Source organism: Aulostomus chinensis, chromosome 3, assembly GCF_037954235.1.
Source record: "Aulostomus chinensis isolate RoL2024-O1b breed Wild chromosome 3, RoL_Achi_v1.0, whole genome shotgun sequence".
NCBI lineage: Eukaryota > Metazoa > Chordata > Actinopteri > Syngnathiformes > Aulostomidae > Aulostomus > Aulostomus chinensis.
The window spans coordinates 24,752,497-24,779,867 of NC_141322.1; the positions used below are offsets into that span (position 1 = coordinate 24,752,497).

Consider the following 27,371-nt stretch of genomic DNA (forward strand, 5'->3'; position numbering starts at 1 on the left):
ACTAACTGTGTCCTCTGGCTTGTGATGATAAAAGTTGTAGAAGTACAGAACAAGGAAAACATCCTGGACAGAGCGCAACTGAAAGAGATATGAGAATGATTGAACGACATGCAAATATAAACGATTTCTGTAAATGCATTAACAGCACACTTGCTGTTCAGGCAAAATAAGACTTCCTTCCCTCTCTTCAATTTTTTCCCTTCCAAATGTATTTTCATATGCATCTTAACGTATTGCTTTAAAGTTAATGGAAACAACCCTCTACTAAATCTGTAATTTTGAGAAGTAAAACATTTTTAACAAGCTTTGATCTAAACTGAATTAATCAGGCAAAGATAGAAATTCTGGCAGTATAGACAAGGGATTCAACATTTCATCGCTTCACAAAAATAATCCAACCACATAACAGTGGCGGATGGTCATGAGCATAAATTCAAAATAAGATCCATCCATTTTCTTCCGTGCTTATCCTCATTAAGGGTCGGGGGGGGGGGGGGGGGGACCTATCCCAGAGCTTTAGAGCAAGAGGCAGGGTTCATCCTGGATAGGTCGCCAGTCCATCGCAGGGCCAACACATATTGACAGACATTCTGCATTCAGTCTGTGCCTGTGTGGGTTCTCTCTGGTACTCCAGCTTCCCCTCAAAGTCCATCAAGTACATCAAGAGAGGACGAAGTTAATTGAATACTCTAAATTGACCGTAGGCGTGGCTGTGAGTGTGAATGGTTGTCTGTGTATGTGTTGGCCCTGTGATAGACTGGTGACCCATCCAGGGTGAACCCTGCCTCTTGCCCGAGGGCTGCTGGGAAAGGTTGCATTGTATTCTTGCATCAAACATGTTAATGTGCTGTTTGATTAATGGTCACTCACTTTAAATCCAACAGGTCATCTTTCTCTTTATGGCTCACCATCCCCTGTAGTTTCAAAATGAAAAACTGACTCATCATTCCTGTAAATTACCTATGATTTGAAATGCTAATATTTCCTCATGTCCATTTGTGAGCTGACGTTAGAGGTTTCATGCTGTTTGGAAATTTGAAACAACCATTATTCCATTATAAAATACATGTACATCTTTTAGAAAAAAATACTGTGTCACAGTTATAGTCACTGATCCTAGTGGAAATTGCAGAAGGTGTCAACATGCAACAGAATAGATAACCTCTGAGGTATATCACCTCATATACAATAAAAGTCAGTTTTGTGGTTGGCTCAAAGGAGTATTGACAATTACAGTGATGCATTTGATATAAACAGGAAGCGTTCAACATTTTGGGAAATATATATTCATTCTGTTGCCGAGAGATGGATAACAAGATCGATACATCCTCATCAAACTCCAGGAAGAAGAAAGCAAACAAGGCATGGCATATGATTAATTTGTTGACAGATGTTAGGGTGTTTCTTACAGGAGATGTTAGTAGTTGCTGTTGTTTGTGTGTGCAGAGCTGTGTGAAATATGTATGTGGGTGAAAAACAGCCTGGAGACTCCCTGAAATGAGTATTATTGGATAATGTATCAGCAGCAAAGAACAAGGGGGAGCCTTTGGACTTTTGGCTGCAATAGCGGCATTTCATCTGCATAAAGTATGATCTTACAGTATAATAGATGTTTGATCATGCTGACAACTTTTATATGTGTTTCTGAATAAAGTCAGACAATAAATACATGAAAGGGTAGAGTGGAAATATGTTACATGAAATGTAGATCGATCCTGAGAATAAATTTGAAGAAGTTCATCAAGAAATGTTTGCAGAAGTTGCCAGAGATTCTGAAATGACAAACTGCTGCACCTGTTTGTTGTTTGCGGGTTAACAGATGTGGTGATGATTATGAATTCAGTATTGCAGCTTGTTAATCAATGACATGCAGCAGATAAATACTAATGATATCTTAGTGACTTACAGTAGATTGTGCTTTGTTGAATATTGTGTAGATTAAAAAAGAGAGTCTTGGTTCCCCTTGTAAGTTTTTATTTTAATAAATTCCATTTTTTTCCTGTTTAATCTAATCTGTTGTGTTAACAGAGTTTACTCATTTAACTGAATTGTTGTTTTTCATTGTTAATTATAGGTTGTTGTTTTTTTAATTACATCAATTCCACAGATGTTTTCAAAACATTTTCTTCTGTAACTCACATTAGCTCTGCGTTGATTAGAAGGGGGTTATTTCCCATATTAAATATGCAGCAAGGCTTTAAAAGTTCTTGATGAAGTTTAAAAAGTTTTAGAGATAGGGAGGGTTTTGTTTCTGAATGATGCCGTCACTAATGCAAAAGCCAAGGAAAAATAATGAAATACTTGTTCATCTTTATACAAGGTAAATATGTTCATTTAGATACAGATGAAAAGGTCTATTATTTAAAGAAATGTAATTGGTGTTTCAGGAAAGTCTGAGGTGCAGACATTTTTTAACTAATTTGAGTTGCCTCAGTCAGTCTGGTGTGTGCTTGGGCTCTGAATCCACATTCCTATATTAGTTCAGCTTCAGGAGCAAGAAAATCAGATGTTTCACAATTTGAATTGATCACACTTATGAGAGCCAGGAATTGATATTTAAGCAATTTCCACACGTCTTGATTATCAGTGCATCTGCGGTTTTGTTGGAAGGACTGCAGCCAGTAAGTGTGATTACATCAATTTGCCACCTTTTTAAGAAGCAAAGTGTTAGGCTACATACAGAGGAGCTACGGTTGAGCTCGTCAACATTATCATTAGCTGTAGACAAAATAGTTCAAATATAGCAGGTGGTTGGGTGAATTAACCCTTAAACTCCACAGCCTTTTACTGCAATCACAGTAAAGAGCATTGAGTTGCTGTCCACTTGAGGAAAATTTTATCCTTTAACCTGATTTGCTGCATGCATGGCAGCCTCTTTGAGGGTTTGTCTCATGTATGTGTCTGAGGATTAGCTGAAACTCTGACACAAGACAGCACACGTAACACAATTCACACTGGGGAAAAGACTGCGTGTTGTTTTTCTCATTTATTCAGCTTGGGTACTGTGAAAATCTTTTAAATATTTTATTATTACATTTTTTACTCAAATTAGACTGAGCTTTTAGACATGGACATGACATATAGGCACCTTGAGCTACAACGCTCATGCATCATCCTCTGTTTGAAACCATTTAGTCACAGAGGCAAACATTATTTCCCACCACTCAAATGTTGCGACAGCAAGGAACAAGGCTTATTGGTGGAATCCCAACAGGGTGAAAAGCTTCCACGGAGCTAATCCTGTGATTGATGTGGATCCATTAAAGAGGACCTGGGGACCCCTGAGTGGTAGAGATGTGGCACGATTTAACATTTGTGCTATGGCTTCCAACCTCAGGTAGCAATGACTGACAAGTCAGTGTCCACAGAACATGTAGGTAAACAGCAATCTAACAACAGACATCAAGCCCCGTGCCACCCTCTGCTACTATCAACTAATGATGCAGGCAGATGTGCCAAACGGAGTTTAAAGTAACTCTTTATATTTGCAGCCTGAATCTGACCTTCATCCTATTTTCCTTCAAAGACACAATCAAATATTCAACATTTGGTTGAATAAACGGACAGTTTTAAAAGAAAACTTTGAACTTTCATCCATCAAACAAATGTCAACATCTGAGGATTTCTTGCATTCTTCCATACCTCCAAACATGTTATCTTTGTAAATGCTAAAATGTTTTTTCATTGGGCAGACTGTATTTTGTTTTTTTTTAAGAACCATAGCCTAGTGCCTTGGTTGTTGAGAATAGCAAATTGCGAACTGAAGAAAAAAGTGCAGCACATCATATGAATGGGCAGATTTATGAGGTATTTGTCAAGGCCACAGCTCTATAAAAGAACATTTATAGAAATAAAATAATTTGAATTTGAAGGTTAATATCCTTAGTGATACAACATTTATTCAGTACAACAGTACAAAGACATGTTTATAAGATGTTCAAGGCCAGGTTTGATCATTTGGCAATAATTCTCCCATAATGACTTGTTTGAATATGTTGTTATATTTTTATAGATATTTTACCCATGCCGATGATATAACTTCCTCTATAGTAATTTCTCATCTACAATAGAGTTGCTGTCCTCTAGGTGTACAATTTTCACTTGAACCATTAGTTTAATGAGTCTTCCAGCGTGTGTAATTTAGAAACAGTTCAATGGGCCACCTTACAGAGCTTGAACTCAAATCCATAGCACTTTTTGTTTTGCAAACATCCAATGTTTTGATGCAGTGCATGTGAAATTCATCAATGTTCAGTTTCTTAGTCAAAAAATAAAGTGGGAAACTGTTTACTACAGGTCGAATAAGGCTTATGCTGAGCTCTGTAGACATCATTCTGTGAGTTTCCCTTGATGTGTTCAGGTAAACTTGGCTGAATCTAACTCACCTAGGCAGCGCTGGTCAAACATGAACCAATATTCTTTTCTACATTGCCTATCTCTGGCCTCAAATGTCCTCAGATGCATACTTTAATGTAATGTTTACCTGTAGAATGAGATCATCCATGCAGCACTGTTGATTCTTTTTGAATGAGCAGCAGCCAATGAGAAACTGTGATATTCATATTTATAAAGGCTGGTCTTCAGGTCCTGCCTCGAAAAGTAAGAGGCCTTTTTTTTAATTTAAGGTAAAAAGAAAAGAAAACATGTGGGTAAGCATAAGAATGAAATAAACATGTTTTGTCTTTTCTTTAGTTTCTTTCAGTCTGCTGCCCTAAATCACTTCAGCAGGGTCAGAATGAGAGATCCGTTCACAAATGCTTGTGTTGGTAATGTGAGAGCTGCACAAGGAAATCAAAGCAATAATCACCCCGCTGTTGCTGCGGTCCAGAGAGGTTGGCCAGGAAGATACAAATTGCTGCAGTCACCATTAGGACAGCTCAGGCCTCTCCTGCTAACAGTAGATGAGACAGTTGGGAGCAGCAGGATCACAGAGGAGAGCAATGTGACGAGTCAGGAGTAACTTACAATCAATACTCTCTGCCAACCACCTTTATGTATATGGCCGGTAACATCCACCATTATACGCTCCACCACAGTGCTTGATATGCAGTAATTGATTTGGGCTGATCTGAGTGTGTGTGGTCATGTGTATAAATCAGTGTGTTGGGAGGGAGCAAAACAAAACAAAGTAAAAAAAAACAGAACAAAAACCAAACGTGATTCAGTGTGTGAAGAGCCATGGAAGATGTGCGTGACAACAGCAGCACAATGGAGACTTGCAAATGTGAAACTGATTAGGCTTCTCTTTTTTTTAGTAATGCAGATCCTGCAAAGAGGCATGGACACTGTATGGGACATTATAGGGTATATAAATAGGAGGGGGAGGTTGGTTTATTTGTGAATGTTGTTATGTATATATGGTAGGGGGAAAAATATATATATATATACACAAAAGAGAAAGAAGCAACACACACAACTGCAGTAAATATGTGGGTAAACAGCCATAAAATCAAATGGAAGTGAATAATTACAGGCAGTTTACAAAGATAATCCATTAAAAGAACAGTTGTTTTTCCTCCAGAGCAAGAATCCACATTTTGTAATTGTTTTTGTGAAGACTGTTTCTTACAAAAACATCAAAAATCAAGTTAATACTTGACACTAATCTTAAATATTGGTATATTATCTGCAAAACAAATAAAGATCTGATCCATTAAAAGTCACAAGATCAGGAGAACAAAGATTAGATTCATGGCGTCTGTCAGGGGAGATGAAAAATGTCCTTAAATCCTTGTTGAGATCTCAGAGAGGATCAATGTAAGCAGGCCTTTTATGCCTTTTATGACAAGGCAGATTTTTCATCCCTTTATACTTCATTCTGTCTTACCCTCATCCCCCCCCCCCCACCTGTCTCTCCTGGGGCATTTATGTGGATGAGAGAGGAATGAATCACAGCAGAAGTAGTGAAGAAATAACTTTTCATGTGAAAACACCTCGGCTTTTATGGCTTTACTAAATGATCCATAATGCAGGCGGGGAGCACTCAGTCCAACAGATTAAGGCGGGTTGGAGCAGGAAAGAGGCTCAGTGCTGCAACTGTTAGACCCCTCCACTGAAGCTCCCGCTAGTTCAGCACCAGCTGAGATGGGCACAAATCTCCTTTATGAGGCTGCCTCTTAAATAGCTGTCAGTCTAGTGTCTTACACGTGCCACACTCCTGCAGCAACCGTTACAGTAATTGAACCATCTCTCCCATGGAGCTGGAATGGTGACCCAATCCTAACCGGCTGTGTTGATATCATTAAAGCAAACGCATGCATAAATCTACATGTAACCATCGCTGCCGACCATGGTGCCTGTTTGTTGTCATTAACGCTGTTAAGTGGGGTGTTTCCAAATGGGAACTTTCCCAATTCCCAGCTGCTAAATGCACTATTAGCTTTATAAGTAACACATTGGCTCAATTCTTATAAAATTGTTGAGATTGCTACAAACATGACTGACAAGCTGAAATGAAAACTAGGAGAGGTTGCACTTTCGGATGAGGTTGTGGATAATTTTGGAACAGGTGTGAAAGGAAGGACACATTAAGGTTTATGCATCATATTGCTGCATCTGATAGTTTGATATTTGGTTGATGCATCAAAACAGATTGATGAAGTCACTGTTACTCCCCAATTAAGTACGCCCACAGTGATCCACTCTGTGCTGAGCTGCTGTATTTTTGTTATTCCAGTGAAACAGTAACTAACACAAGGTGAAACTGTCAGTGTCATTGAGTTTATTCCAAACCAAACAAACTCAGGCAAAACAGATGGACCCAAGAGAGAAAAGAAATAATATCAAACATGTATTCTGGTGATTAAAATTGTTACAGTGCAAGCTGTCTCATCGGAACGCAATTTGTGATTTACTTCAGTCGGTGAGAGAAAAACAATGCAGATAATGAATATCAAGAGCTTCTCTCCATTAGACATACTACTCCTATATTTGCTGTATGCATTACATTGCAATCTAAGAAAGTCAATAATTTTTATTGAATTCTCTCAAGTTCATCAGCAGAAGAATCTGCTTAAGTGAGACAGCAGCCATGCCAACAGATACAGTAAGTAATGACTTCCTCCACTAAAAACACTGATGCAAGCCAGAGCTTTAATAAGAGGCCGAGTGCCAAACTCACTGCTTCACTTCTCGGTTTAATATAAACACAATAAACTAGCATTTGCATTTATATAGTTCTTCCAAGACATCTAACAATTCTGTCAGCCAGTAACCAGAAACAGCTGAGCGTCAAACTGATTGTTACCTGGGGAAAATTAAGATAAGAGACTAATCCCATGGATGCAAATTTATTATTGGACCCACAGCAGTAGGGCCAAATAGGTGGGCAGGATTAGCAAACCCATGCTTGTACCAATAATGGCCTTTAAAGCCTCATGTTTTTAGAAAGAAGAGATTGGTATCACACTCATCTCCCTAGTAAGATTCAGTATATCTTAATCCTCTCCAGATTAAGCAGCAGATTTGGGTGAATAATAATAATACAACTCCCATTATGAATTAAAAGCTAATTCCACTCTAATTTGTATGCAGTGATTTTTAATACATAAGCTGCGATAGATTAGTTTCTAACTGATAACCACACTCGCGGTTTTGCAGATGATACAGATAATCCACCCATATTTGTGTCCTCTTTTACCCCTTTTACCACCAGTTATCTTAGAATTTGAGCTAATTTGTCAAATAGCCATATCAGAATAGCAACAACACTGATTTTAGACAAGGCTAGCATAGCATCACGTTCTAGCATAGCATCATATACGAGTTTAACAAACCAGCGCTGCGTCAGTCTAATCTAACGTGCATACAAACAAAACAAAAATGTGCCATAGGTGATACCTTTTCCACCTGCCCCCCCCCCCCCCCCCCCCCCCCCAACCATCAAATTCCCCTCAGGGGCTCTGTTGGATGACAGGAAACAAACAGTGCTCTGACACTTCTCGCTAATTAGCCTCATTAGCATACGGCCATTATGTGGCTGAACAGTAGCATGACAGGGCTTGGAGAAAGGCTACAGCAATGACCTTTGGTGGACAGCACCAGCTGTCAGTAATTACCCATAGCATTGGCCACGGGCTGGAGACAAAGACTGACTCCTTGTCCTTGAGGAGCACCTCCCTTATCTTAATTTTTCCATAAGTGAATTATTTATGAACAAGCATGTGCTCACATGTTAAAAGGCAAACATGCTGTTGTTTCTTAATGTAAAAGAAATAAAGAAACTTTTTTATTTTGTGGGCTTTGGGCTGAGCTTTAACTAACATGTGTGACTAAATACGGAGACATGACTGCATATATGCTGCCACGGGCCCCTCCATGCAAACTGTTGACAAATAATATATTACACTGATTGGGAAATAACAACTTGAAAAACTATTACTCCATAATTCCCACTTTAAAGGCTTCCCGTGTGACTAGTAGAGTGACTTTTTTTCCCCTCCATTTAAGAGCCAGTAATCAGTAGTAATTGTTTGTTGTAGGTTTCTTGTGCTTCTAATAGTCTTTGAAGTTAATGTTGACTTTATGTTCTCTTTCATCTCTGAGCGCTTCGTCTGTGCCGATGAGAGCCAAAACAACTCGGAGCGTTGGTGTAGTGAAAGACTAATTTGAAAATTAAAAAAAAAAAACTGTCTTTGGAAAATCATGAGCATAGAGATGAAATAGTCACCTGGTGCAGTTGTACCCCTCCATCTCTGGAGTATAATCACACACAAAATAACACACAAGCAGGTGTGTGCTCATACGCACCTCACTGTCACTATACTTGTTCGACCCTTGTATTCATGTTTTAGTCTTACAAACACACACACATACACACATACACACACACACACACACACACACACACACAAACACACATTTCCTGTAGGGGTTATTTACAGTCATTAATTTCCTGGATACTTACACTAACCAATACTTGCCATAATCTCAACCACTGACCCCAAATCAGCATTTTGCCAATAGTTTTTGTCCCCACTTGCTCCTGCTGTGTTGATTGTACTTGTTTGTCAGCTTTGTGTGACCTACACTGGTGCCAGCATTAATACTTGTGTGGCTGTTTCACACTGCATTTACACTGTCAAAACACGATGGTGGTGGCCCTCAGTACCACTGGGTTGAGTTTCTTTTTGCACCTCAGTCAGTGAAGGCTGGAATTGCACCTTTACACCCTTAATAAATCCACAATGGCAATTTCTTTTTGAAGTAGTACAAAAAAAAGCCACATGTGCAGTGGTCCATCCTAGGTAAGATGCTGATCTTAATGTAGAACAACAGTTACATTTACGTGTATGATGCTGGAAAGAGCTCAAGCCTGAGGAGATGTTGTGGAAATGTGTTGAGTGGAATTTGACATTCCAAATGCGATCAGTCTCGATTGCTGTGGTCTGCACTGTTGCAACATACAGCTGCAGGTTCTGGTAGGTGAGCCGCCTATGGAGTCACCTTCAGAATAGATTCAGTAAAGACTTAACTGGTTGTGAGGTGGTTCGTGTTTTATACATACACTGAAGTGCACGCGCACACACACACACACACACACACACAAACACACACACACACACACATCCTTATACTTATATCTTTGTGAGGACTTTCATTGAGGTAATACATTCCTTAGGCCCTCACCCTAAACCTAACCATCTCAACTGACTGCCTGACCCTAACCTTGACCCTAAACCTAACTAGAACCTGATTCTAACCTCAACCCTAAAACCAAGTCTCGCCCTTCAAACGCCCCTTTGAAGAAGTGAGGGCCGGCTCAAATGTCATCACTTTCCAAAAATGTCCTCACTCTCTTGGTTAAATACGTATTCTAGTCCTCAATATGTAGCAAGTACAAGAACACACATATGCAAACACACACACACACAAACACACACACACACACACACACACACACACACACAAACAACTGTCCTCTCTATAAAGCAACTTCTCCCTATGTAACTTTAAATATGTATTCTTGTGTGACATCACATTGTCTCCTTCGAACAGGAACATCAGTTATGAAGGTTACAGCATCAGATGCAGACGATCCTACGTACGGCAGCAGTGCCAGAGTGGTGTACAGCGTTCTGGATGGAGAAACATTTTTCACTGTCGACAGACACACAGGTAAGTGTGATACGACAGACCTGATTTTAGCACCTTCCTGCAATTTGTTCTGTTTGCAGGTACTCCCTCTTTTTTTACCTGAAGCAATCTAAAGCTTTGAGACCATAATTCCCCAATCAATCAACATTTGTGGACAAAAACATAAAATCAATTGGCCAAAACGAGCAACTTTGAAAAGTTTCAACCGGTAACTTTTGGCTTCTTTTAGAAAACTCTAAATACCATATGGCATAAATTACTTGGCTCAGCATGATATTTGTGTTGCCATTTAGCTCTGCTTTGAAGAACTTACTGTTTAATGTAGCGGTTGATAGTGCAAAGCCCAAAAGCTTCAACTGGCAAATGGTCACTGAGTCCACAGACTGTGTCCCTTCATCTGCTACAACTCTCAGAACATAGTAACCAAACAAGATAATGCTTCAAAAATTAGGATGTCAAAGTTCTGGAACCCACCAAAAATGGATAGTACTGTATTTTTTCTTTATAATTTTTTAACAAAACCAAAATAGTGAGATTTCAATTTACTTGACTGCAGTGTGTAACTACAATTTTTTTTTAACATATTCATGTTGTGTTTGTCATTCAAATAAAGTGCCATAATATCAATTAGAACCAATTAAGTAACAATGAAAACTGTTGTGATATTTATAAAATTATTTAGGTTGAAACTACAAATGATTGTTTAGTGGATCAGATGACATTCAGGTGAGTGACAGTTCAACATTTGAGTTAAGGCAGTTTAAAGCAATATCCTGAAATATTATGTTGGCATTAATAAACGCTGTAAAGCAATAAGCACAGGAGCAGCTGTGTCATGAATTGCTGACAGTCAGTAATCACATTAAATATATTAGTCAATTTGATCAATCACAACTCACTTTGGTTGAAATCGGGGTCACGAGTGGATTAAAGTAGATCAAGCAATTTACTTTTATCGTATTGGTAGCCTATGAAACCCCCCCCCCCCCCCCCCCAACTGTAGTTCTCTCTCCCACATCTGAGCATTCGGGCTTGGAAGAGCATTATAACCTGACCCAGTCTTTCAGGATTAGTTTAGCATTGGTGGTACCTTCGATTGCCCCCCCAGGGAAAAAGCACTAAAGTTTTAATGATTCCTTTTTTGGTCTCCTCCAGCATTTGGATGTGGCCAGCCTGAATGCCTGGATGATAAATGGCTCTGCCTTAGCGGGACTAGTGAGGAGACTGGATGGTTCATTCCAGCTTCTGTCTCACAACCTCCATTTCATCCACCCCCTTTCTCCATTTTGTAGGCGGATGGGCAAGTCTAATAGGTGTGAGCCCAGAAGGTCAAAATAAAGAGGAGACAGAACAGCTGTGAAATCTGCCTCATTAATATCACTCTCACTCACCCTGACAACAAAGTGTGCAGCAAATCACCGTCTTTTTTTCTGTCATGTTTGTCTTGCTGGAACTGACCGTGTTTTTGAGTATCCGAGTCTAAGAGGTGATTCTGCAACACCTGCAGCATAGACTGTTGATTCCAATTTATTTAAAAGCAGATGAAGATGCAGCTCCTACAAAAAAAAAAAAAAAAACGTAACAAGTAATACGTTTTCATGGCATTCTAATCGTTAAGTTGGTATGAAAAAAACAATTTTAATTGCATTTTGCATTAAGTAAGAATTGTACCTTCTTCTCCAGGCTGAAAACACTTGAGTTATCTGTTATGTAGGTTGAGGAAATGGGGCCATGCCTGTAATGCACGTTGTTTACTTTTTATTCTCCCACCAAACTTATTTCCTGCCATTGTCCAAATCAGAAACATATTTTTCTGATTTTCAAGGTTAGAAAAACAAAAGACAAACGTACAAGGAAATAACTGAAGTGCCGTAGCTGCTCAAACTGTTAAAAAGATCAGTCCCTGCCCGTCTCCACGCCACAGGTAGAGGTTCTATACGCTACAGTTTGTTTACAGTGTGAAGAAGTGCAGGGGCAACAACAACAACATGATTTCAGTCATGTGTAGGGAGGAAATAAAGGATAGGTGCTGTCAGAAGTGCACATCAGATTAACGTTTTCACTGCCTAGTGAGTCGAAAACATATGAAATCCATTTTGTCATTTTGAGTGACTACTAAGCATACTGAGGCATTATTTCACAGTTGGTTTACGCAATCACATTACCCAGTAAGATTGGTTAATGTAAAGGCGACGTGGCTCGCATTGGAATATGGACCACATCGACTGAACCGAAAGAGTTCTTGGATTATGGCGATATACTCTCTGCCATCATGTTTGGCCAATGATGCTGTTTATTGTTTGTAGATCGGGGCTTTTCTTTTGACGCTCCTAATTTAGATGCATCCCCTCTGGCCTTTGGTGGATGAAAGAGGCGCATGTCATCTGCCTCTTTTCTCAACTCCAGTGCTGCATGTACTGTATTTTGGCTACGCACAGAACATGGCCTCAGGCTAAATGTGACTGGAATCTGTGAGTTGCGCACCAAACACAATGCAAACCTTTGGGAGTGAGACTGCACAGTAAGCCCAGGAAATGCATCAGTAGATTCTGATGTGAAAAATCCCAAGGGGGGAATTGGAATTATATTACTACTGAACAGAAAACCAGCCAGCTACTGATGCTGCTGCCGGGCCAACAGGGAGGATTGGGGGGCTTGGGGGGTTTGAAACAAAGATAGAACGGAGAATTGCCAGCTTGAGCAACCAGACATACATTTTTATAGTAATGTTTTTTTAAACAAGGCTAATATATCTTATAGGTGGATGCGGACAGGAGACAGACAGGCAGTGGGCATGTAAAGATGCATCAGATCTTATGTGTCATACTGTTCTATTGCATCTTAGCATATTTAATCATATATTATTGCATAATGCATCATGGAAGGGCTGAATTGTATGGTATTGAATCCTTGGTTATGTAAAGTGTATTGAGATGCATCATATCATTGAACAAGTATGAAGATGCAAATTTAATTGAAATGCTCAAAATGGATGTCATGCACACCCTTTGCAAGTAAAGCAATAGCATGAACAATGCATGATTAAATTCTTATTCATTCTATCCAGGGTATTTATAAATTACCAAGGAAATTAGAGATGTGATGCTAAAATCTATGTTTTCATTAACAATATTCAAAATCATGCTTCATTTCCTTTATAGATACCTGATGCTTTATGATAATTTTGGATTATCAGGGCCTGAGCCTGAAGGTACTTCAGGCGAAGCCCCAATTATGTTTGCTCATTTTATTTATGACCTAAAGCAAGAAAATATCTACATTTTTGAATGTATTTTCAGTTAAGTGAGGTATCAGTGACCAGAATGTGGATCAGCGTGTACACCCAGCCACCTTGGGCTTGACACAGTGCTTCTTCGGGAGTGCTTTTCTCAGCTGTAGATATTCTCTCATTTTGACTATGTTGTTTTAAGACATTTAAAGGAAAATCAATACAATAAAACAAAAAAAGAAGGGGAAAAAAAATCCATCATGGACTCATAACTGGATGGTTTAACTTTTATTTGTTCTAGAACTTCGATTGTAAATTGGAATACTGTTGAGGTTAAATCAGTCAAAAAACATTTAAATGATGACTGACTCTGTTCAAATGTCTCTTGAGCAAATGGAGGTGTCACATTTGAAACTCATCATTGCCTACTTGCTAACTCTCTCAATCTACAGTGTATCACATTCTTGGTGTCCCTCATTTGCTCTTTGAATCCCCTTCTCAGATACCGGTGCAGTCTTACCCACCGTGCAAGGGTTGTAATGCTATTCAGGGTGGTTGAGCGAGCCTTCATTCTGCCCCTATATATTATTCATTTTAATACAGCTGAGCCATAAAATGGTGTATGCGCAGAGGCGCAAATATGACATAATCTCTGCCATCCAGCCTGTCTGAGGCGGTGAAATGGAATATGTTGCACTCGTGCCTCCGTAATACAGTGCTTAGCAGCAGTTCATATCCAAACTGAGGGGGAAATACAGTTCGTTATATAGCTGCAAACCACTAATGCAGCCTTTCCACTTGCCTTTCGAACTCCTCTCTCTTTGCGTCTCTGTTCTTCAATCTCTCTACCATCCCTATCCCATCATTAGGAATCATCATGACCGCAGTGGCAGATTTGGATCGTGAGACACAGGATCGTTATGAGTTGGTCGTCAAGGCAACAGATATGGCAGGACAAATGGGCGGTCTCTCTGGCTCCACCACAGTGACCATAGTGATCACAGACGTTAATGACAACCCTCCACGTTTCCCACAGAGTGAGTGTACACCGCCCATTCTTTTACTTTACAGAGGAAAGGAGGCGAGGCGAAGAAGGAGAGTGAAGAAATGGCAATAGGAAAAGAGGGCTGAAACATGAAAGTAAAGAATAGAAACACTGAGATGATGACAAACTGATAGACCACTAAAGCAACGATGCATCAGCAGCCACAGTGAAGGGCCTGAGAACATCACCTAACTCAACAATATGGGCCAGTCAACCCTGCAGCCCATAACAAACATGGAGAACTGATGAGGTTTGATGATTCTTTTGATGCAAACCTCAACAGACCCTGATGTTATAGAGCTGGATTCATGACTATGGGATGCTTCTAGTGCTAAATGGTTTTCACATGGCTTTCAGTGTACACACGGGAGGGGAAGAGTTAAAACACCCTGCCACACACACACACGCTATTCACACGAGAGCTTCCCCTCGATGAAGCAAACACTGAAGAGTGTGGTTGATTTTAGTCCATGAGTGCATTTACTCAAATGCATAAAAGTACATGTAAGTGTCCCCCAGGTTTGGCACCTTTTCTCACCCACTGCAGTATTCTTCTCAGCCACAGATATATTAACATGATAGATGCGACTCCTAACACAATAATACTTGTTTTGTAAATCAAAGAGTGTTTCCATCTTTGCTTTCATTCCACCTACTCTTTATGTTGTCCTCTTATTGGATTTAAACCTTAACACTATTACTTTTGTTACAGCTGGGGGAACAGCTTCTGACAGTCTGCCTGATTGTATTTGATGTGCCTCCATACACTTTTTTTTTCATATTTATGTATAAAATCCCTTTTTCATCTCAGTAAATCATATTTACCCAGGCAGAGAGATAAAGCAGGCAGGATTGCAGTATCTCCACTGTATGGTATCAGGAATAGAAAGACTTTAGAATGTGGCTTCATAAATAAGATGCAAGGGAAGATGAGAGACTGTATATGTAAGGATGTGTGTTTCTACACAACTTCCCACCGGCAATCAATAAAGTTTTCTTTTCCATCGGTCATAATGAGCTCTTGCAGATCTCATGAATTTTCCTAGTTTACTTTACGTATAACTCCTCTTTACATATTATCTTATATTGAAGTGGAACTCTACAAGATAAATCCAGTATACATTGCATATGGCACACAAGAAGCTAATACAGTCCCAACTTTTAATAAGCACACAATTTACTGTTGTTGTGCTTGTTAAATGCGTGGATCCTTGTGCGGTGGGGACACGACACACTTCTTTTAATGCAGATGTGATATAGACTGTGATCCGACTACAAATGTTCAGATCCATCATGCCATCTTCTGTAGCGCAGAATGCTAAAAATCTGTGCATGTGACGGAAGAATGCACAGTGCACTGATAAATAGTAGAAATTACCTCAAAATATTTGCTGGTAATCCCCATTAATAGCAATATATTCCTGTTAATTCCCATTAATGCTCATATCTTCCCATTAATTCCTGTTAATGCCTACTGTATATATCCTCTTTAATTCCCGCGAGAAGTTTACTGCTCCGTTGCTAAACAGACAACTTCCCATGAAAGTTTTCCAGAAGGTTTCCTGAAATTCTCCACCCATTTACAACTCCATTCTTAAAATTTTCTCTTTCACTATCTCTTTTCTTTTTTGCTTTCAGTTCATCTTTGACTTACATATCCTTCCATCCCACCCTCCTTTTCTGCAGTTACCATCTTTTTTGAGTCTTCCTTCCTCCAGTGGTTGTGTTGGTTTTCATAAATTAATCTGTTTACTGTGTCACTCTCTTGTCCATCTATGCTCTCCTCCACGTATGCCAGAGATGTACCAGTTTTCTGTATCAGAGGGGGCGGCTGTGGGGACACCAGTTGGAAGTGTTGTCGCCACAGATGCGGACATGGGAGAGAACACAGACATGACCTACCTGATTAAAGAGGGAGGGGAGCTCTTCAAGGTCACCACAGATATAAATACACAAGAAGCTGTGGTCTCCATCAAAAAGGTAATTTAATAGAATGCTGTGCTACCATTGTAATGATACCTTCTTCCCCAAGTACTTTGCTAATCTGGGCAGCAGAGTTGGTCTGGGACAAATGTGCCCACATTCCTGTTGTAGTGTGAATACACATGTATCCTGGACCACACTGAAAGGCCTCTTAATCACCTAATGTCCTCTGAGTAAATGGAAATGTGCACTGATTTCCACACTAACGCTGCAAGTTTGATATTGCGAGTGTGTCAGACCCACTGGAATGACTGTATTGTTGTGATTCATGTATAGTTTGTGCTTATGTGATTTATCAGCTGTGTAACGCCTACCTACCTAGGGACAACAGATGTAAACTCGCCTTTGGCTATAATCTGGCTTAGGTACATGAAAATAGTCCTCAATATGCACTGTCCTTATTCTTAATAAATACATCCCTCCCTCCTCTGATATTAATTTCCCACAGCTAGGCACATGACAAGCATTGGCCACTCCATCCACCTCACCCGGCCGCTGATTTCTCTCTTCCTCTCTCCAATCGACTCAAGCAAATATAAACAGATCATCCAAATGGGATGTTTTTTTTTTTTTATGGAATATGAAATAGTAGTGTTCTTAATGAATTTGTCTTGATGAACAGAATCCACATCATACCAATCATCTACATGATATGGATACTGTTGTTACTATTCTTCCATTTCTTCCAAAGCGTCCACTGGGCAAAATGTGAAAATGCTAACAGTTGCAGGTGAATGGGCAGATTGAACAAACTGTAAATAGAAATATAGGTATTTATTTGCCTGGAGAGCGGAGAGGTGAGATCCAAACACAAGTCAGGACAAATGTGCAGATGCATCCTAATTGCAGATGTTAGTGCACTTGAGATTCTGTCACTTAGCACACTTCTTAATTACATGCCTGACAAGGACTTAGAAGTATTTCCTGCGTGAACAACAAATGTAGGCCTGCACATGTATACTAAGCTAGAAATGGATTGTTGGAGAACGAGCATGAATAGCATGAATATTTGCTGTAAGCTCATGTTACTCTGTTGCTGTTGTGTACACTTAAGATGCTTTTTCAAGTCTTCCTGTCAGGTCAAACTGGACATACAGTACCTGAACACCAATATCCATTGATTATCCAAAAAAAAAAAAAAAAAAGTCTATTCGGTGAGATCACTGCAACAATTATTGACTTTAGTTTAAAATCTGAGGGTCACCTTCTTATTGCACGTATTTCGAATTATGTTAAGCAGAATCCAATGAAAGATTATGAAATGTATCTTCACCAGAAGTTCAACCAGAAATCAGGGAGTCATCTCTTGTGGTTTGCATTCAATAAAATAAAAAAAAATAAAAAAATAAATAAAATCAGCTATTTGGAGTTTTGGTGGCAAAGGCAATTTGCTCCTGGTGCGATGTCTTTGCTCATTAGGCTGAACAGCTCTCAGGCCCGTATCAGACAGAGTTACTAAGGGCTCAGTGAAAAAGGAAAGAAAGAGAAATAATTGGTCTTGATGATTGATTGATAATTGGTTGACTGCAGGGTTTTGACAAGGGTGAACAGTGCTACGTTCAAAAAGCTGATTTTTGTTTTTGAGCGTTTCACCTTCAATAAACACATGCATACAAAGCATGACATCTTTTCACTGAAATGCAGAATTTATTAAGCATCTCTATTTAGTGACATGTTGTTAATGATGTCAAATGGCCAAAAGAAGCATGTGACACTCAACCAGCAGGAGTGTTTAGATTGTGGCACTTTCAACACTCCAGGGAATTTTTCATTTGTGCTATAGTGTAAATAAATCAACTTACACCTGCACTCGCTCAAATCTTTAATTCAAATCCTGTTTTCTTTCAGCCGCTGGACTTCGAGAGCAAGCGTACACATAATGTTGTGGTGGAGGCAGTAAATAAGCATGTAGACCCTCGCTTTGTGGACCTGGGCTCCTTCCGGGACCAGACTATCGTGCGGGTCAGTGTGTCGGACATCGATGAGCCACCACTCTTTCAACCAGCCGAAGGCACCATAATGGAAGTACAGGAGGATGCCAAAGTGGGAGCCCTGGTCGGTGTTGTTACCGCCAGGGATCCGGATGTCAAGAATAAGCCTGTTAGGTATGAGAAGAACCAACATCACCAAAATACACCATCACAGAGCAGTAGAATTGAAGTGTGACATACAATAAGATAAGTTTGTACACTAGAACCACATACAGCTCAATTCCGTAATGATAATACAGGTCTGTTTAGAACAAAATGAATGGTGCAGATTTGGTGCTCTTAGGCTTAAATTGATGGTTTAACTCGACAGTTTCAAACAATAACATTGGAACAGATCCCCGTATGTTGGAATTTCGCAATATAAATGTGTTTTTTGGCCTAATTGGCTGTAATTCCAAGTGAATGATGTAGCTTACTCTATTTTATGAAAATTAATTTAAAAAGCAAATTGCAACACTTCTTGCTTATATTTGTTTTGCTAGAATGAAAGTAAAATGTCTATTATAATGAGGATAAAATTTAAAGCTTGCACAAATAAGGAGAAACTTGGAGGAGTGAGGGCAGACAAACTTATAAAAAGTGTTAGGTAAACATCGAATTTCCACCTCTAGTTTTATTGCCATAGACATGAAATGACAATAAATAGCTTAATTAGGGCCAGCGAAAAAAGGCTGAGCGTAGTTCGTGCCTCACCCCTGGGGGGTGGCTGGCTGGCCACCTCTCAATAACTACAAAATAAACTCAGATAAATTATTTTAAGTTTATTTGGTGGCTAGAAATGCTCTGGGACACCTTTACTACTCTTGAATAAATTACAGCTCATCTGTGTCACTAAAATCAGCAGAACGTATCCATACAAAATTCAGTAACTCTGCTTTGCTCGAAGGACAGCAGAATTTATTTTTATCGCAAGCTGTGGCTCATAAAATAAATGTACAGTGGAGCTACATTTACAGTTAAGGCTCCTCACCCTGCTCTGCTCCGATCTGCTGATAGCAGCCACCTGCCGCTCCCTCACTTTTGCTCACCCACTCAATCACTCCGCCAGCTAACGTCAGATGCACACCAGCGTTAAGTCCTTCCAAATGCTCAAGACTGCTCTTCAATGCAAAACTTGTCCTGAACTTTCTGGATAATTTGGAGTTCTTCCTGAAAAGGCAATATTGAAAATATATTTTAGCTCTCAAAATAGTGGATGGAAAAATAGTGAATACAAGTGATAACTAGACAGCCCTCAGATAGAGCGCACCTCTGCCAAGGAGGTTACATGGATACAGAATAATAAGAACATCGATCCAGTAGACAATCCATACCATCTGTAGGAACTAATTACATATTTATACAATTGAAATACATGCCCTTCAAGATTTCATCAAAATATACATATTTTTCAGAGATCGCAGATCCAGAATAGTAGCTATTATTTCCTTCATGTTGTTTTTTCAAACACTTCTCTTGGACTTTTGCAATTTGATTGAAATTTGGATCAGTATTCAGAAAAATATTGGTAAGATGGCCAAGACCTCGTCTTCAGGATCCCAGATGGACAACTGGTTCAGCATCTTTTGAACAAATTGATAAAGAAAAAATCAATCTGTTCCTTTTTTTTTTTTTAGATATACGTAGATATAAATGATAGGTCTTTTTTTGGAGTTGGCTTCTAGGTTTGTGTTTTGACACATTAGAGAAAACCACATTTTGAGCAACAGGATTATACTCATTGTTCCTTTAAAGCATTTGTGCTGGAATGAAAATACAAGAATAAAAAACAAAGATATGGTCAAGTTCTTCATAAACATTAATTAAAACCTGCTTCAAAAAGAAAAAAAGTATCCAGATAAAATGATTTATAAGACAATAAATAATCAAACAAATGGAAATATGATATCAAAAAATAGTTACTCTTATTTGTGGCTCGCTGAAACATTCAATAAGTCCATTAACATGTGTGCATTGTTCCTTATTTCAACTGCAGATACATGTTCACTGGCACAAAATTTACACGATGAAAAATCTTCCTTAAAAGGGCCATAATTCACTAGCGAGGAGAAGATACATGGTTTCTTGAAGAAAGAATGAAAGCCAAAGCAAACTGAATGGTAGAACTAGCACAATGGATAAAGCTGTACTGTATATCGCCCTTTTTTCCTCTTAGATCATAGTGTGTGATAAAAGACAGTATCATCTAGTAATCTTCTGTACCAAGGTCTGTGGTTTATATGTCCTCAGAAGAGCAATTGCAGTGTGAGAGGGGAATGTAGATAAGGGCTAAGGCAGTCTCACTGACAGAGTATACACTGACACACGCAGGGCCTGTGCAAATTACCTCCATTAAAAATGCATGAGGCTCAGAGTTCCAGGTGTAATAAAGTACAACACAATGGCAGCGCTGTCGTTCACCAGTGTCTTGGCAGCCCGGAGCTCAGAGTATGTGTGATATGTGTGATCGTGTGTGTTTATGTGTGTGCACGAGGAAATGAATGGGTGAAAAAGAGGCGAAGCAGAGTGTGTGTGTGTGTGTGTGTGTGTGTGTGGGGGGGGGGGGGGGGGGGGTGGCTAGAAGCCACCTACTGGGCGAAGTTAGCCAGCTCATGGCCTCTGGCATTAAGTAACACACCCTCTTTTCAACTCTGCGTAATTGTGCACCCTGAATGATGAGGTTTTAGTTCAAACAGGCTCTGCAGATCCGAAGACTTTCTTTTTGAGTAAAACAATATTTGTTGCCAAAAGCTGCAAATGGAAGTGCTTGTCATGTTCTAGCTAACAAACCAAATCTGACACATGCAAGGATTCAAACAGGTAAATCAAACAGCTGGCAGACCGCTTAGCACTTGTCAAAGGACGCACTTGGATGCAGAGCAAGCATTAAAAGGAAATTGTTGTCCAGTTTTAAAGACATAAATACTAGTTCATGACATGAGAATTCCAGGGTTGCATCAGCCAGTTTTTGTGTAACAGACTGGGTTGTGGTTTTATTCTGATGGGTGGTAGATTCACGTTTATGTGGAAAAAAAAATGCTCACTCCTATTCCCTAAAATCCTGTTAAAACACACACACACACACACACACACACACACACACAAACACACAAAACATAATAAAAACATTAACTGCAAGATACTGAGCCCCTAATTGAGACTGGTAACCCGTCCAGGATGAACCCTGCCTCTCAGCCAATGTCAACTGGTATAGGCTCCAGCCCACCACCCTGCCCCCCCCCACGACCCTTAACGGATAAGCGGTATAGAAAATGGAAGGATGGATGGAAAACATTTTCATTCTTTTCGTTCAGGTTGGCGAAATAAATTGTGTGTCTGGAGTTAAGCAGATGAGAGAGATTTTAATATTTTTATTGGAAACAGATGTCAGTGCCAGATGTGAATATAATCCCACCAGCTCTAATCACCATGTACTGACTAAGATGTGTGATACTGTTTGATATAACAGGGCTGGACGCTGACGTATTCATGAGGTCATTTCACATCAGTTAATATATATTAATATTTGAGCACAGAAATTCTGAGTTGTTGCAAAAAAAATTGTTGAAGGTATATTTAGATGCTTCATTAGAATTTCAAAGCATTTCATTTCATTTTTTTTCTGTATATAGAAGGGCTTAACCAAGTCTAGTAATGCATGCATGAATACATCAAGTCTTTCAACATAAAGCCCCTTAATCTATAGGTTTTATATTTTGACTTGACATCACCTGAAGACAAGGTTCCTTTGATTAAGTCCTCTTATATTTATAACATTGGTCTGCCATTCTCATGAGACCTGGAAGAACGCTGGCTTGTTAGTCAGAGGGCTCGTAAGAGCTGATAATACCCACGGCATGGTACATGGGCAAGAGCCAGCTGTGTGTATGTGTGTGTGTGTGTGTGTGTGTGTGTGTGTGTGTGTGTGTGTGTGTGTGTGTGTGGCGGAGGGAAGGAACTAAGAACAAAGAAACCTTTCAGCAGATTTTTTGTTGACTCACCAATCTTTGAGAGCACAAAGTACCCCAAAGAAGGGAAGATGCATTTGTGGTTTTTCCTGAGTGCACAATGAAAATTTAATGTTATTTTCTTACTCTGAATAGACAAAAACATGAGTCAGTATATGGTGACTTGCAGTTGAGGAAGACTATTCAGATATTGGAGGCAGGACGTGCTATCAGGATCACTGGACCCGTGACAGCTTTCCTTTGAAAATAGTTAAAATCTAAAGTACTAATTATGAGAAGAAATCTAAAGTAAAATGTGGAAGTCTTGTTGAAGCTTTTACAATGGCAAGTCCAAAAATAATTCTTTATGAAGTTTGCTTATTGACTCATTTGTGTTTAAGCTTTTCAAAGCAATTCAATTTTAACTCTATTATACTGTTCTTTTGTATTAAAATGGGGTGTGGTTTTTAATATTGGTGTACCGGTAACATAAATTAGATCTTGGAGTTAAATTAAACTCAAATATACCATAATCTAACACCTAATTAAGTCAGACAATATTTTTTTCTGTTAGAAATGAATGTATTATTGGATTTTATTTTTTTTTTAAATACAATGAGTGCAGGAATACACAATTGACATGAGGTCTGTACTCCCTTAAACTACATCTAATTCTCAATTTGTTGTTCCAGGTTTTCGATTGACCGGACCACAGACCAGGAAATGATCTTTCACATTGATCCTAGTTCAGGTGCCATTACACTGGGCAAGGTTTTGGACCGAGAGACAGCGGGCTGGCACAATATCACTGTCAAGGCTATTGAAGCAGGTAAGGAATCCCCTCCCATTCTAACTTGAGCTTAAAACTCATAGATTTGTGCGTTTTCATACACAAATGGGAAAATGGGATGAGTTCTTTACCATGGCTACATTTTTAAAGTTCTTATTGAAATTCATATCTACTGGGTATGATGTTTTTGATGTTTTTTTCTATGTGTTTGTTGGAGCTAAAATGTCAAATTAAGGCTTGAATCAACATAAATGCACAAGATAAAACCCAATTAATGGTATTATGAAAGCAGACAATTAACTTCATCAATCAGCCATGTAAGTTTCTTTACATTTCAAAACTGGAAAATTAGCAGATTGCGGGCCAACCAACTCACCAAAGGCCACTGCTTGCATTTGAGAACATGAAAGTTTCTCCAGCTCAGATGATTGGCACATGTAGTCCTCAGCCTGTGCCTGCCAGTAACGGAGGCTGTGCAAGTGCAACCAACTGTCCAACATTTGCCGATTCCCACCAGAGGTGATAATGGGTGACAGACAAACTCAAATTGCTGTTATCATTAGTTACCAAAGCTTTTCTCTCAGCAGAGGAATACTGTAGCTTTTAGCATTGAGAAAGACAGAAAAAAAAAAAAGGCAAGACGCAAGACAGCAACAATAATGGCCTTTGAGATTTGGTTTGCAAGCTTTTAATGTGGCTTTTACTGCATTGGCTCATATTAAATTGTGGTCGATAAGGTAGTTTGCAATTTTCTTTTGAATTTTTGAGCCTTTGGGTATATTAGTTCTGAAATTGCAATTTAACTGAAAAAATTTCTGGCCAGGTTGGAAACATCAGCGTGGTAGTTTTCATTTGTTCTGCGAGCCCAGTGGGAGCATTGTGCTCCTCGGTGGGAGTCATCAGTGCACTTGTCTTCCGGGGAGAACACACTCATCATTGTATCATTTGTCTTAGAGCTGATAAACTCATCACAGTGACTTACTGGGCTTCACTAGGTCATTTTATCCCAGCAAATATAATAAAGACTTCAATAACTTGAAGAAGCTGGGAATTTATAAAAGGGGGCTTGTTATTCCCCCAATCTCAGATAGTGTTTTTTGAAATGTCTTCATATTTGTCATTCTTTCCCCTCAAATAGCCTCAAACCATGATTGCTCCTACTGTATAATCAATGCAACCAGAAGTAAGTTGTTCCCAATATAAATATTAAGACAAAATTAAACTTTCTGTTTTTTTCCCAGCTTTAATTCCCACAGCAATTTGGATGCTTTTGTGTTTCGTTTCTTGGTCTATGGCATTGCATCTTAGACACATTTTAATGTTAATTGAACATTTATAGCGGCCCCACCCCCCTCCAATATCAGGCATAAACACATGCCTGCATTTGATAGATAAAGCTCCTGACAGTGTCTTCCAAGGAAGCATCTGGACAGACAAAGTCAGTGGTCAGTGGCACCAGAATTCCCGTCCAAAATGTGTCTTTATCATTTGTTGGCGCTTGTAGACTTCAGAGCTGTAGACATGCAGACAGGAGAGGGGGGGGGCAGCGAGAGAGACTGGAATAGAGGCGGGTGGGAAGTAGTTGTGAGGCAGCTAGTTGGAGTATCTTGAGAAAAAGACTTCATTTTTTTTCTACAATGATTTTGTTCCTTTTTTTTTCTTGAGGTCTCCCAGCTCATTAAGGCTTGAGAGCCACAAGGTCAACTTGTCTGAGGACATTGTTAAAACTAGACTTGTGTGGCACAATCTTTAATCATTTTCCCAGTCCATTACTGACCTTTGAACTACTGTATTGCCACTGACTCAGTATTGGACAAAGTGACAACTACCTTTTGACCATGCTCGGTGTCTCTGCCCTTGGATTAACCCTGGCTACAAAAGTGCAGGAAGCACACTAAATGTCAATTACCTCACATGCATCTGTGGACTAAGTAAAGAGGTCTTAGTTCAAGTGCGATTCCACTGTACAGGAATTTCCGTCCCTCCAGTCCAACACAAATACGCACACACAGCACGTCTTCAAATTCAGCCAATTAAAAGTAGCAACCACTGGTGCCTCTTTCTGCAGACATTGCCACAGTAAAGGTGGAAAGAATCTCTCATCTGTGTAGTACTTGTCTACCTTCCAGAGAACACAGAACCTCCTGAGTACAGGAGCAGCATTTAACTGCACTGTCACCAACCGGAGTACTTGTACTTCCTGGCAGTCTTCTCCTCAGAAACATATCAGGGGAAGTTAGAGTGACATATAATTTTCCAGAACTGATAGAAAGTATGATATCACCTTGCAAAAACTGGTTTTTTTTTTTACCCGGACAGGTAGGTCGAGTAAAAAAAAGCATCACCCTGAGGGCAGAAAGATACGGAAGACGCTGGAAAGTCTTTATCTCTTGCAGCGGTGCAGGAGAGACATTTTCTACAGCAGCAGAACTTTTCTCAGTTGCTGAAACAAACGTACAATATTTGAATTTCATAAAGCAAGAGCGTTGTTTCTCACAGCTCTTTACATATCACAGAGTGATACATTTTCTTCAGAGGTAAATGTCTCTTTTCAATCAAATCTACAAATGTTAGAAGAATATTTGGCCTAAAGTGTAAAGGAAAATAATCACGTCCCTTTTGCAGAGTGCGGAACAATTCAAGATTCCCATTGAACTGGGAGTTAAAAATACACTCAATTGTAAAGTACAGAACAGATATTTTATCTTGCCAAATTAGGCACCACTGGAGCTTTAATACATCCTGTTTGGAAGAATGAGGTTGATGCAAGGGAAGGCAGGTATGCTAATGAGTAATAAGGGACGAGTGGCTGTAACCTGGCTGGTGTGTCCTGCTGGATAATCACTCAAATGTGCTTACTGTCAGTGTAGTTGCAGAACCCTGACTACTCATACTTACTTGATGGACTTTAATTAAATTGTCAAATAGCGGTCACACATATTATGTAGTGCCCTTGTGAAGAATATCAAGCTCTTAAGGCCAACAGAGAAGCTCACATGCAACGTATAAGTGGAATTTTATGCACTTGTTAAAAAGAATGAGTCAAACTCAACTGTTTGCAGAGCATTATATTACAGCTCAGAGCAGGCCCCCCCACCCTCCTCCTCCTCTCTCCTTCCTCACCCTCTCCCAGCATGTGAAAATACACATGATACAATGAACACGTGACCACAGGTGACATGTCGGGTCCGGTCTGCTCACCTTGTTTCAAGCACATGTGAACCACCGATTCGCAGTAATCTTGTTTTGAACCATTTCTAGCAAACACACAATGCCATCCAGTGTATCTTATATTACAGGCTAGTGTCTGTCATATTATAAATCTAAACACCATCACACCAGTAAACCCAGTGAACACCACCACCACCACTGGTAAAATCGTATATTTTAGGGATGCATGATTCAGTTCCTCACGCATCTAGTCTTTTACCATATATGGGCGCCTCTCTGAATGTATTAGTTTAATCAACTTGAATGCACCAACCCTGAAGGTAGGTATGAATTTGTATAGAGTGAACTTTTTGGCAAGTTTATCGTTGGGTTATTCAAACTCAACACGCTGAAAGTGGATGAAAGTGATAAACTCAAGATTTTCAACATAAATTATGAACAATAACTTTCACAGATTTTCCCAAGGGGGGACAATTACCTTGAACCGGTCTTTTATGTAACTTGGGGAAACTGACATTTTTTGCATTTCTATGATGAGTCTCTGATTATTACTGAGCTGCGGACCTGTATAGTATTCAGAATGTATTTTAATAATTTCTAAGACTTCTATTTTGGATGGCTTAGACTGACAGTTCATGGTTTACAGGCACCAGCAGCAGTAAATTGTTAAGAGATGCTGTGAGGGATGATAGGAGGAATGTTGATGACCTCACTGGAAAGAACTATAACTCATTCATCCAGAATTGTCCTTTGAAGTTTCATTTCTGCTTTGAATCATTTTGGCTTGGCATTGAGATATGAAATCAGTGAACAAAATAGTACTCAAGATTTCATCAGAACTGTGTTGATATGTCAGGGGAGAATGAGTTGCTGCCAGAATAGTCAGAACTTGCCAATGTTTTGCTCTTAATGTACCTGTAACAAATGAAATCAAGAGATAATTTGTTCAGGATAGAGACACAAAGATACTTTTCAAAAGGTAGAACAGACTTCTTACCTCTGCCAAGGATGTTGTGTTTGTGTGTGTGTGCGTGCGTGCGTGCATGCGTGCACGTGTGTGTGTTTGATGCTAGCAGGATATGAACAGCTAATGGATGCATTTTGATTAAATTTGGCAGAGAGATATACTGTATAATGATGT

At 39.4% G+C, this 27,371-nt stretch overlaps 1 protein-coding gene and 1 long non-coding RNA gene across 2 annotated transcripts in view; one reads left to right on the forward strand and one right to left on the reverse strand.

Annotated features, from left to right (window-relative positions):
* The window catches only part of cdh22 (cadherin 22), a 183,350-nt gene that overhangs the window by 124,410 nt on the left and 31,569 nt on the right, over positions 1-27,371 (forward strand). The window contains exons 6-10 of the mRNA XM_086199884.1: positions 9,997-10,116; positions 14,194-14,361; positions 16,168-16,349; positions 18,201-18,457; positions 22,962-23,098. Of these exons, the coding sequence (XP_086056010.1) occupies positions 9,997-10,116; positions 14,194-14,361; positions 16,168-16,349; positions 18,201-18,457; positions 22,962-23,098 (864 nt within the window). The remainder of the gene's footprint in view (positions 1-9,996; positions 10,117-14,193; positions 14,362-16,167; positions 16,350-18,200; positions 18,458-22,961; positions 23,099-27,371) is intronic.
* LOC147268362 (uncharacterized) lies at positions 17,819-26,846 on the reverse strand. The gene is made up of 3 exons (XR_015112128.1): positions 26,709-26,846; positions 19,314-19,492; positions 17,819-18,450 (listed from the first exon to the last, which is right to left on the reverse strand). It is a non-coding gene; the product is annotated as an uncharacterized LOC147268362 (long non-coding RNA).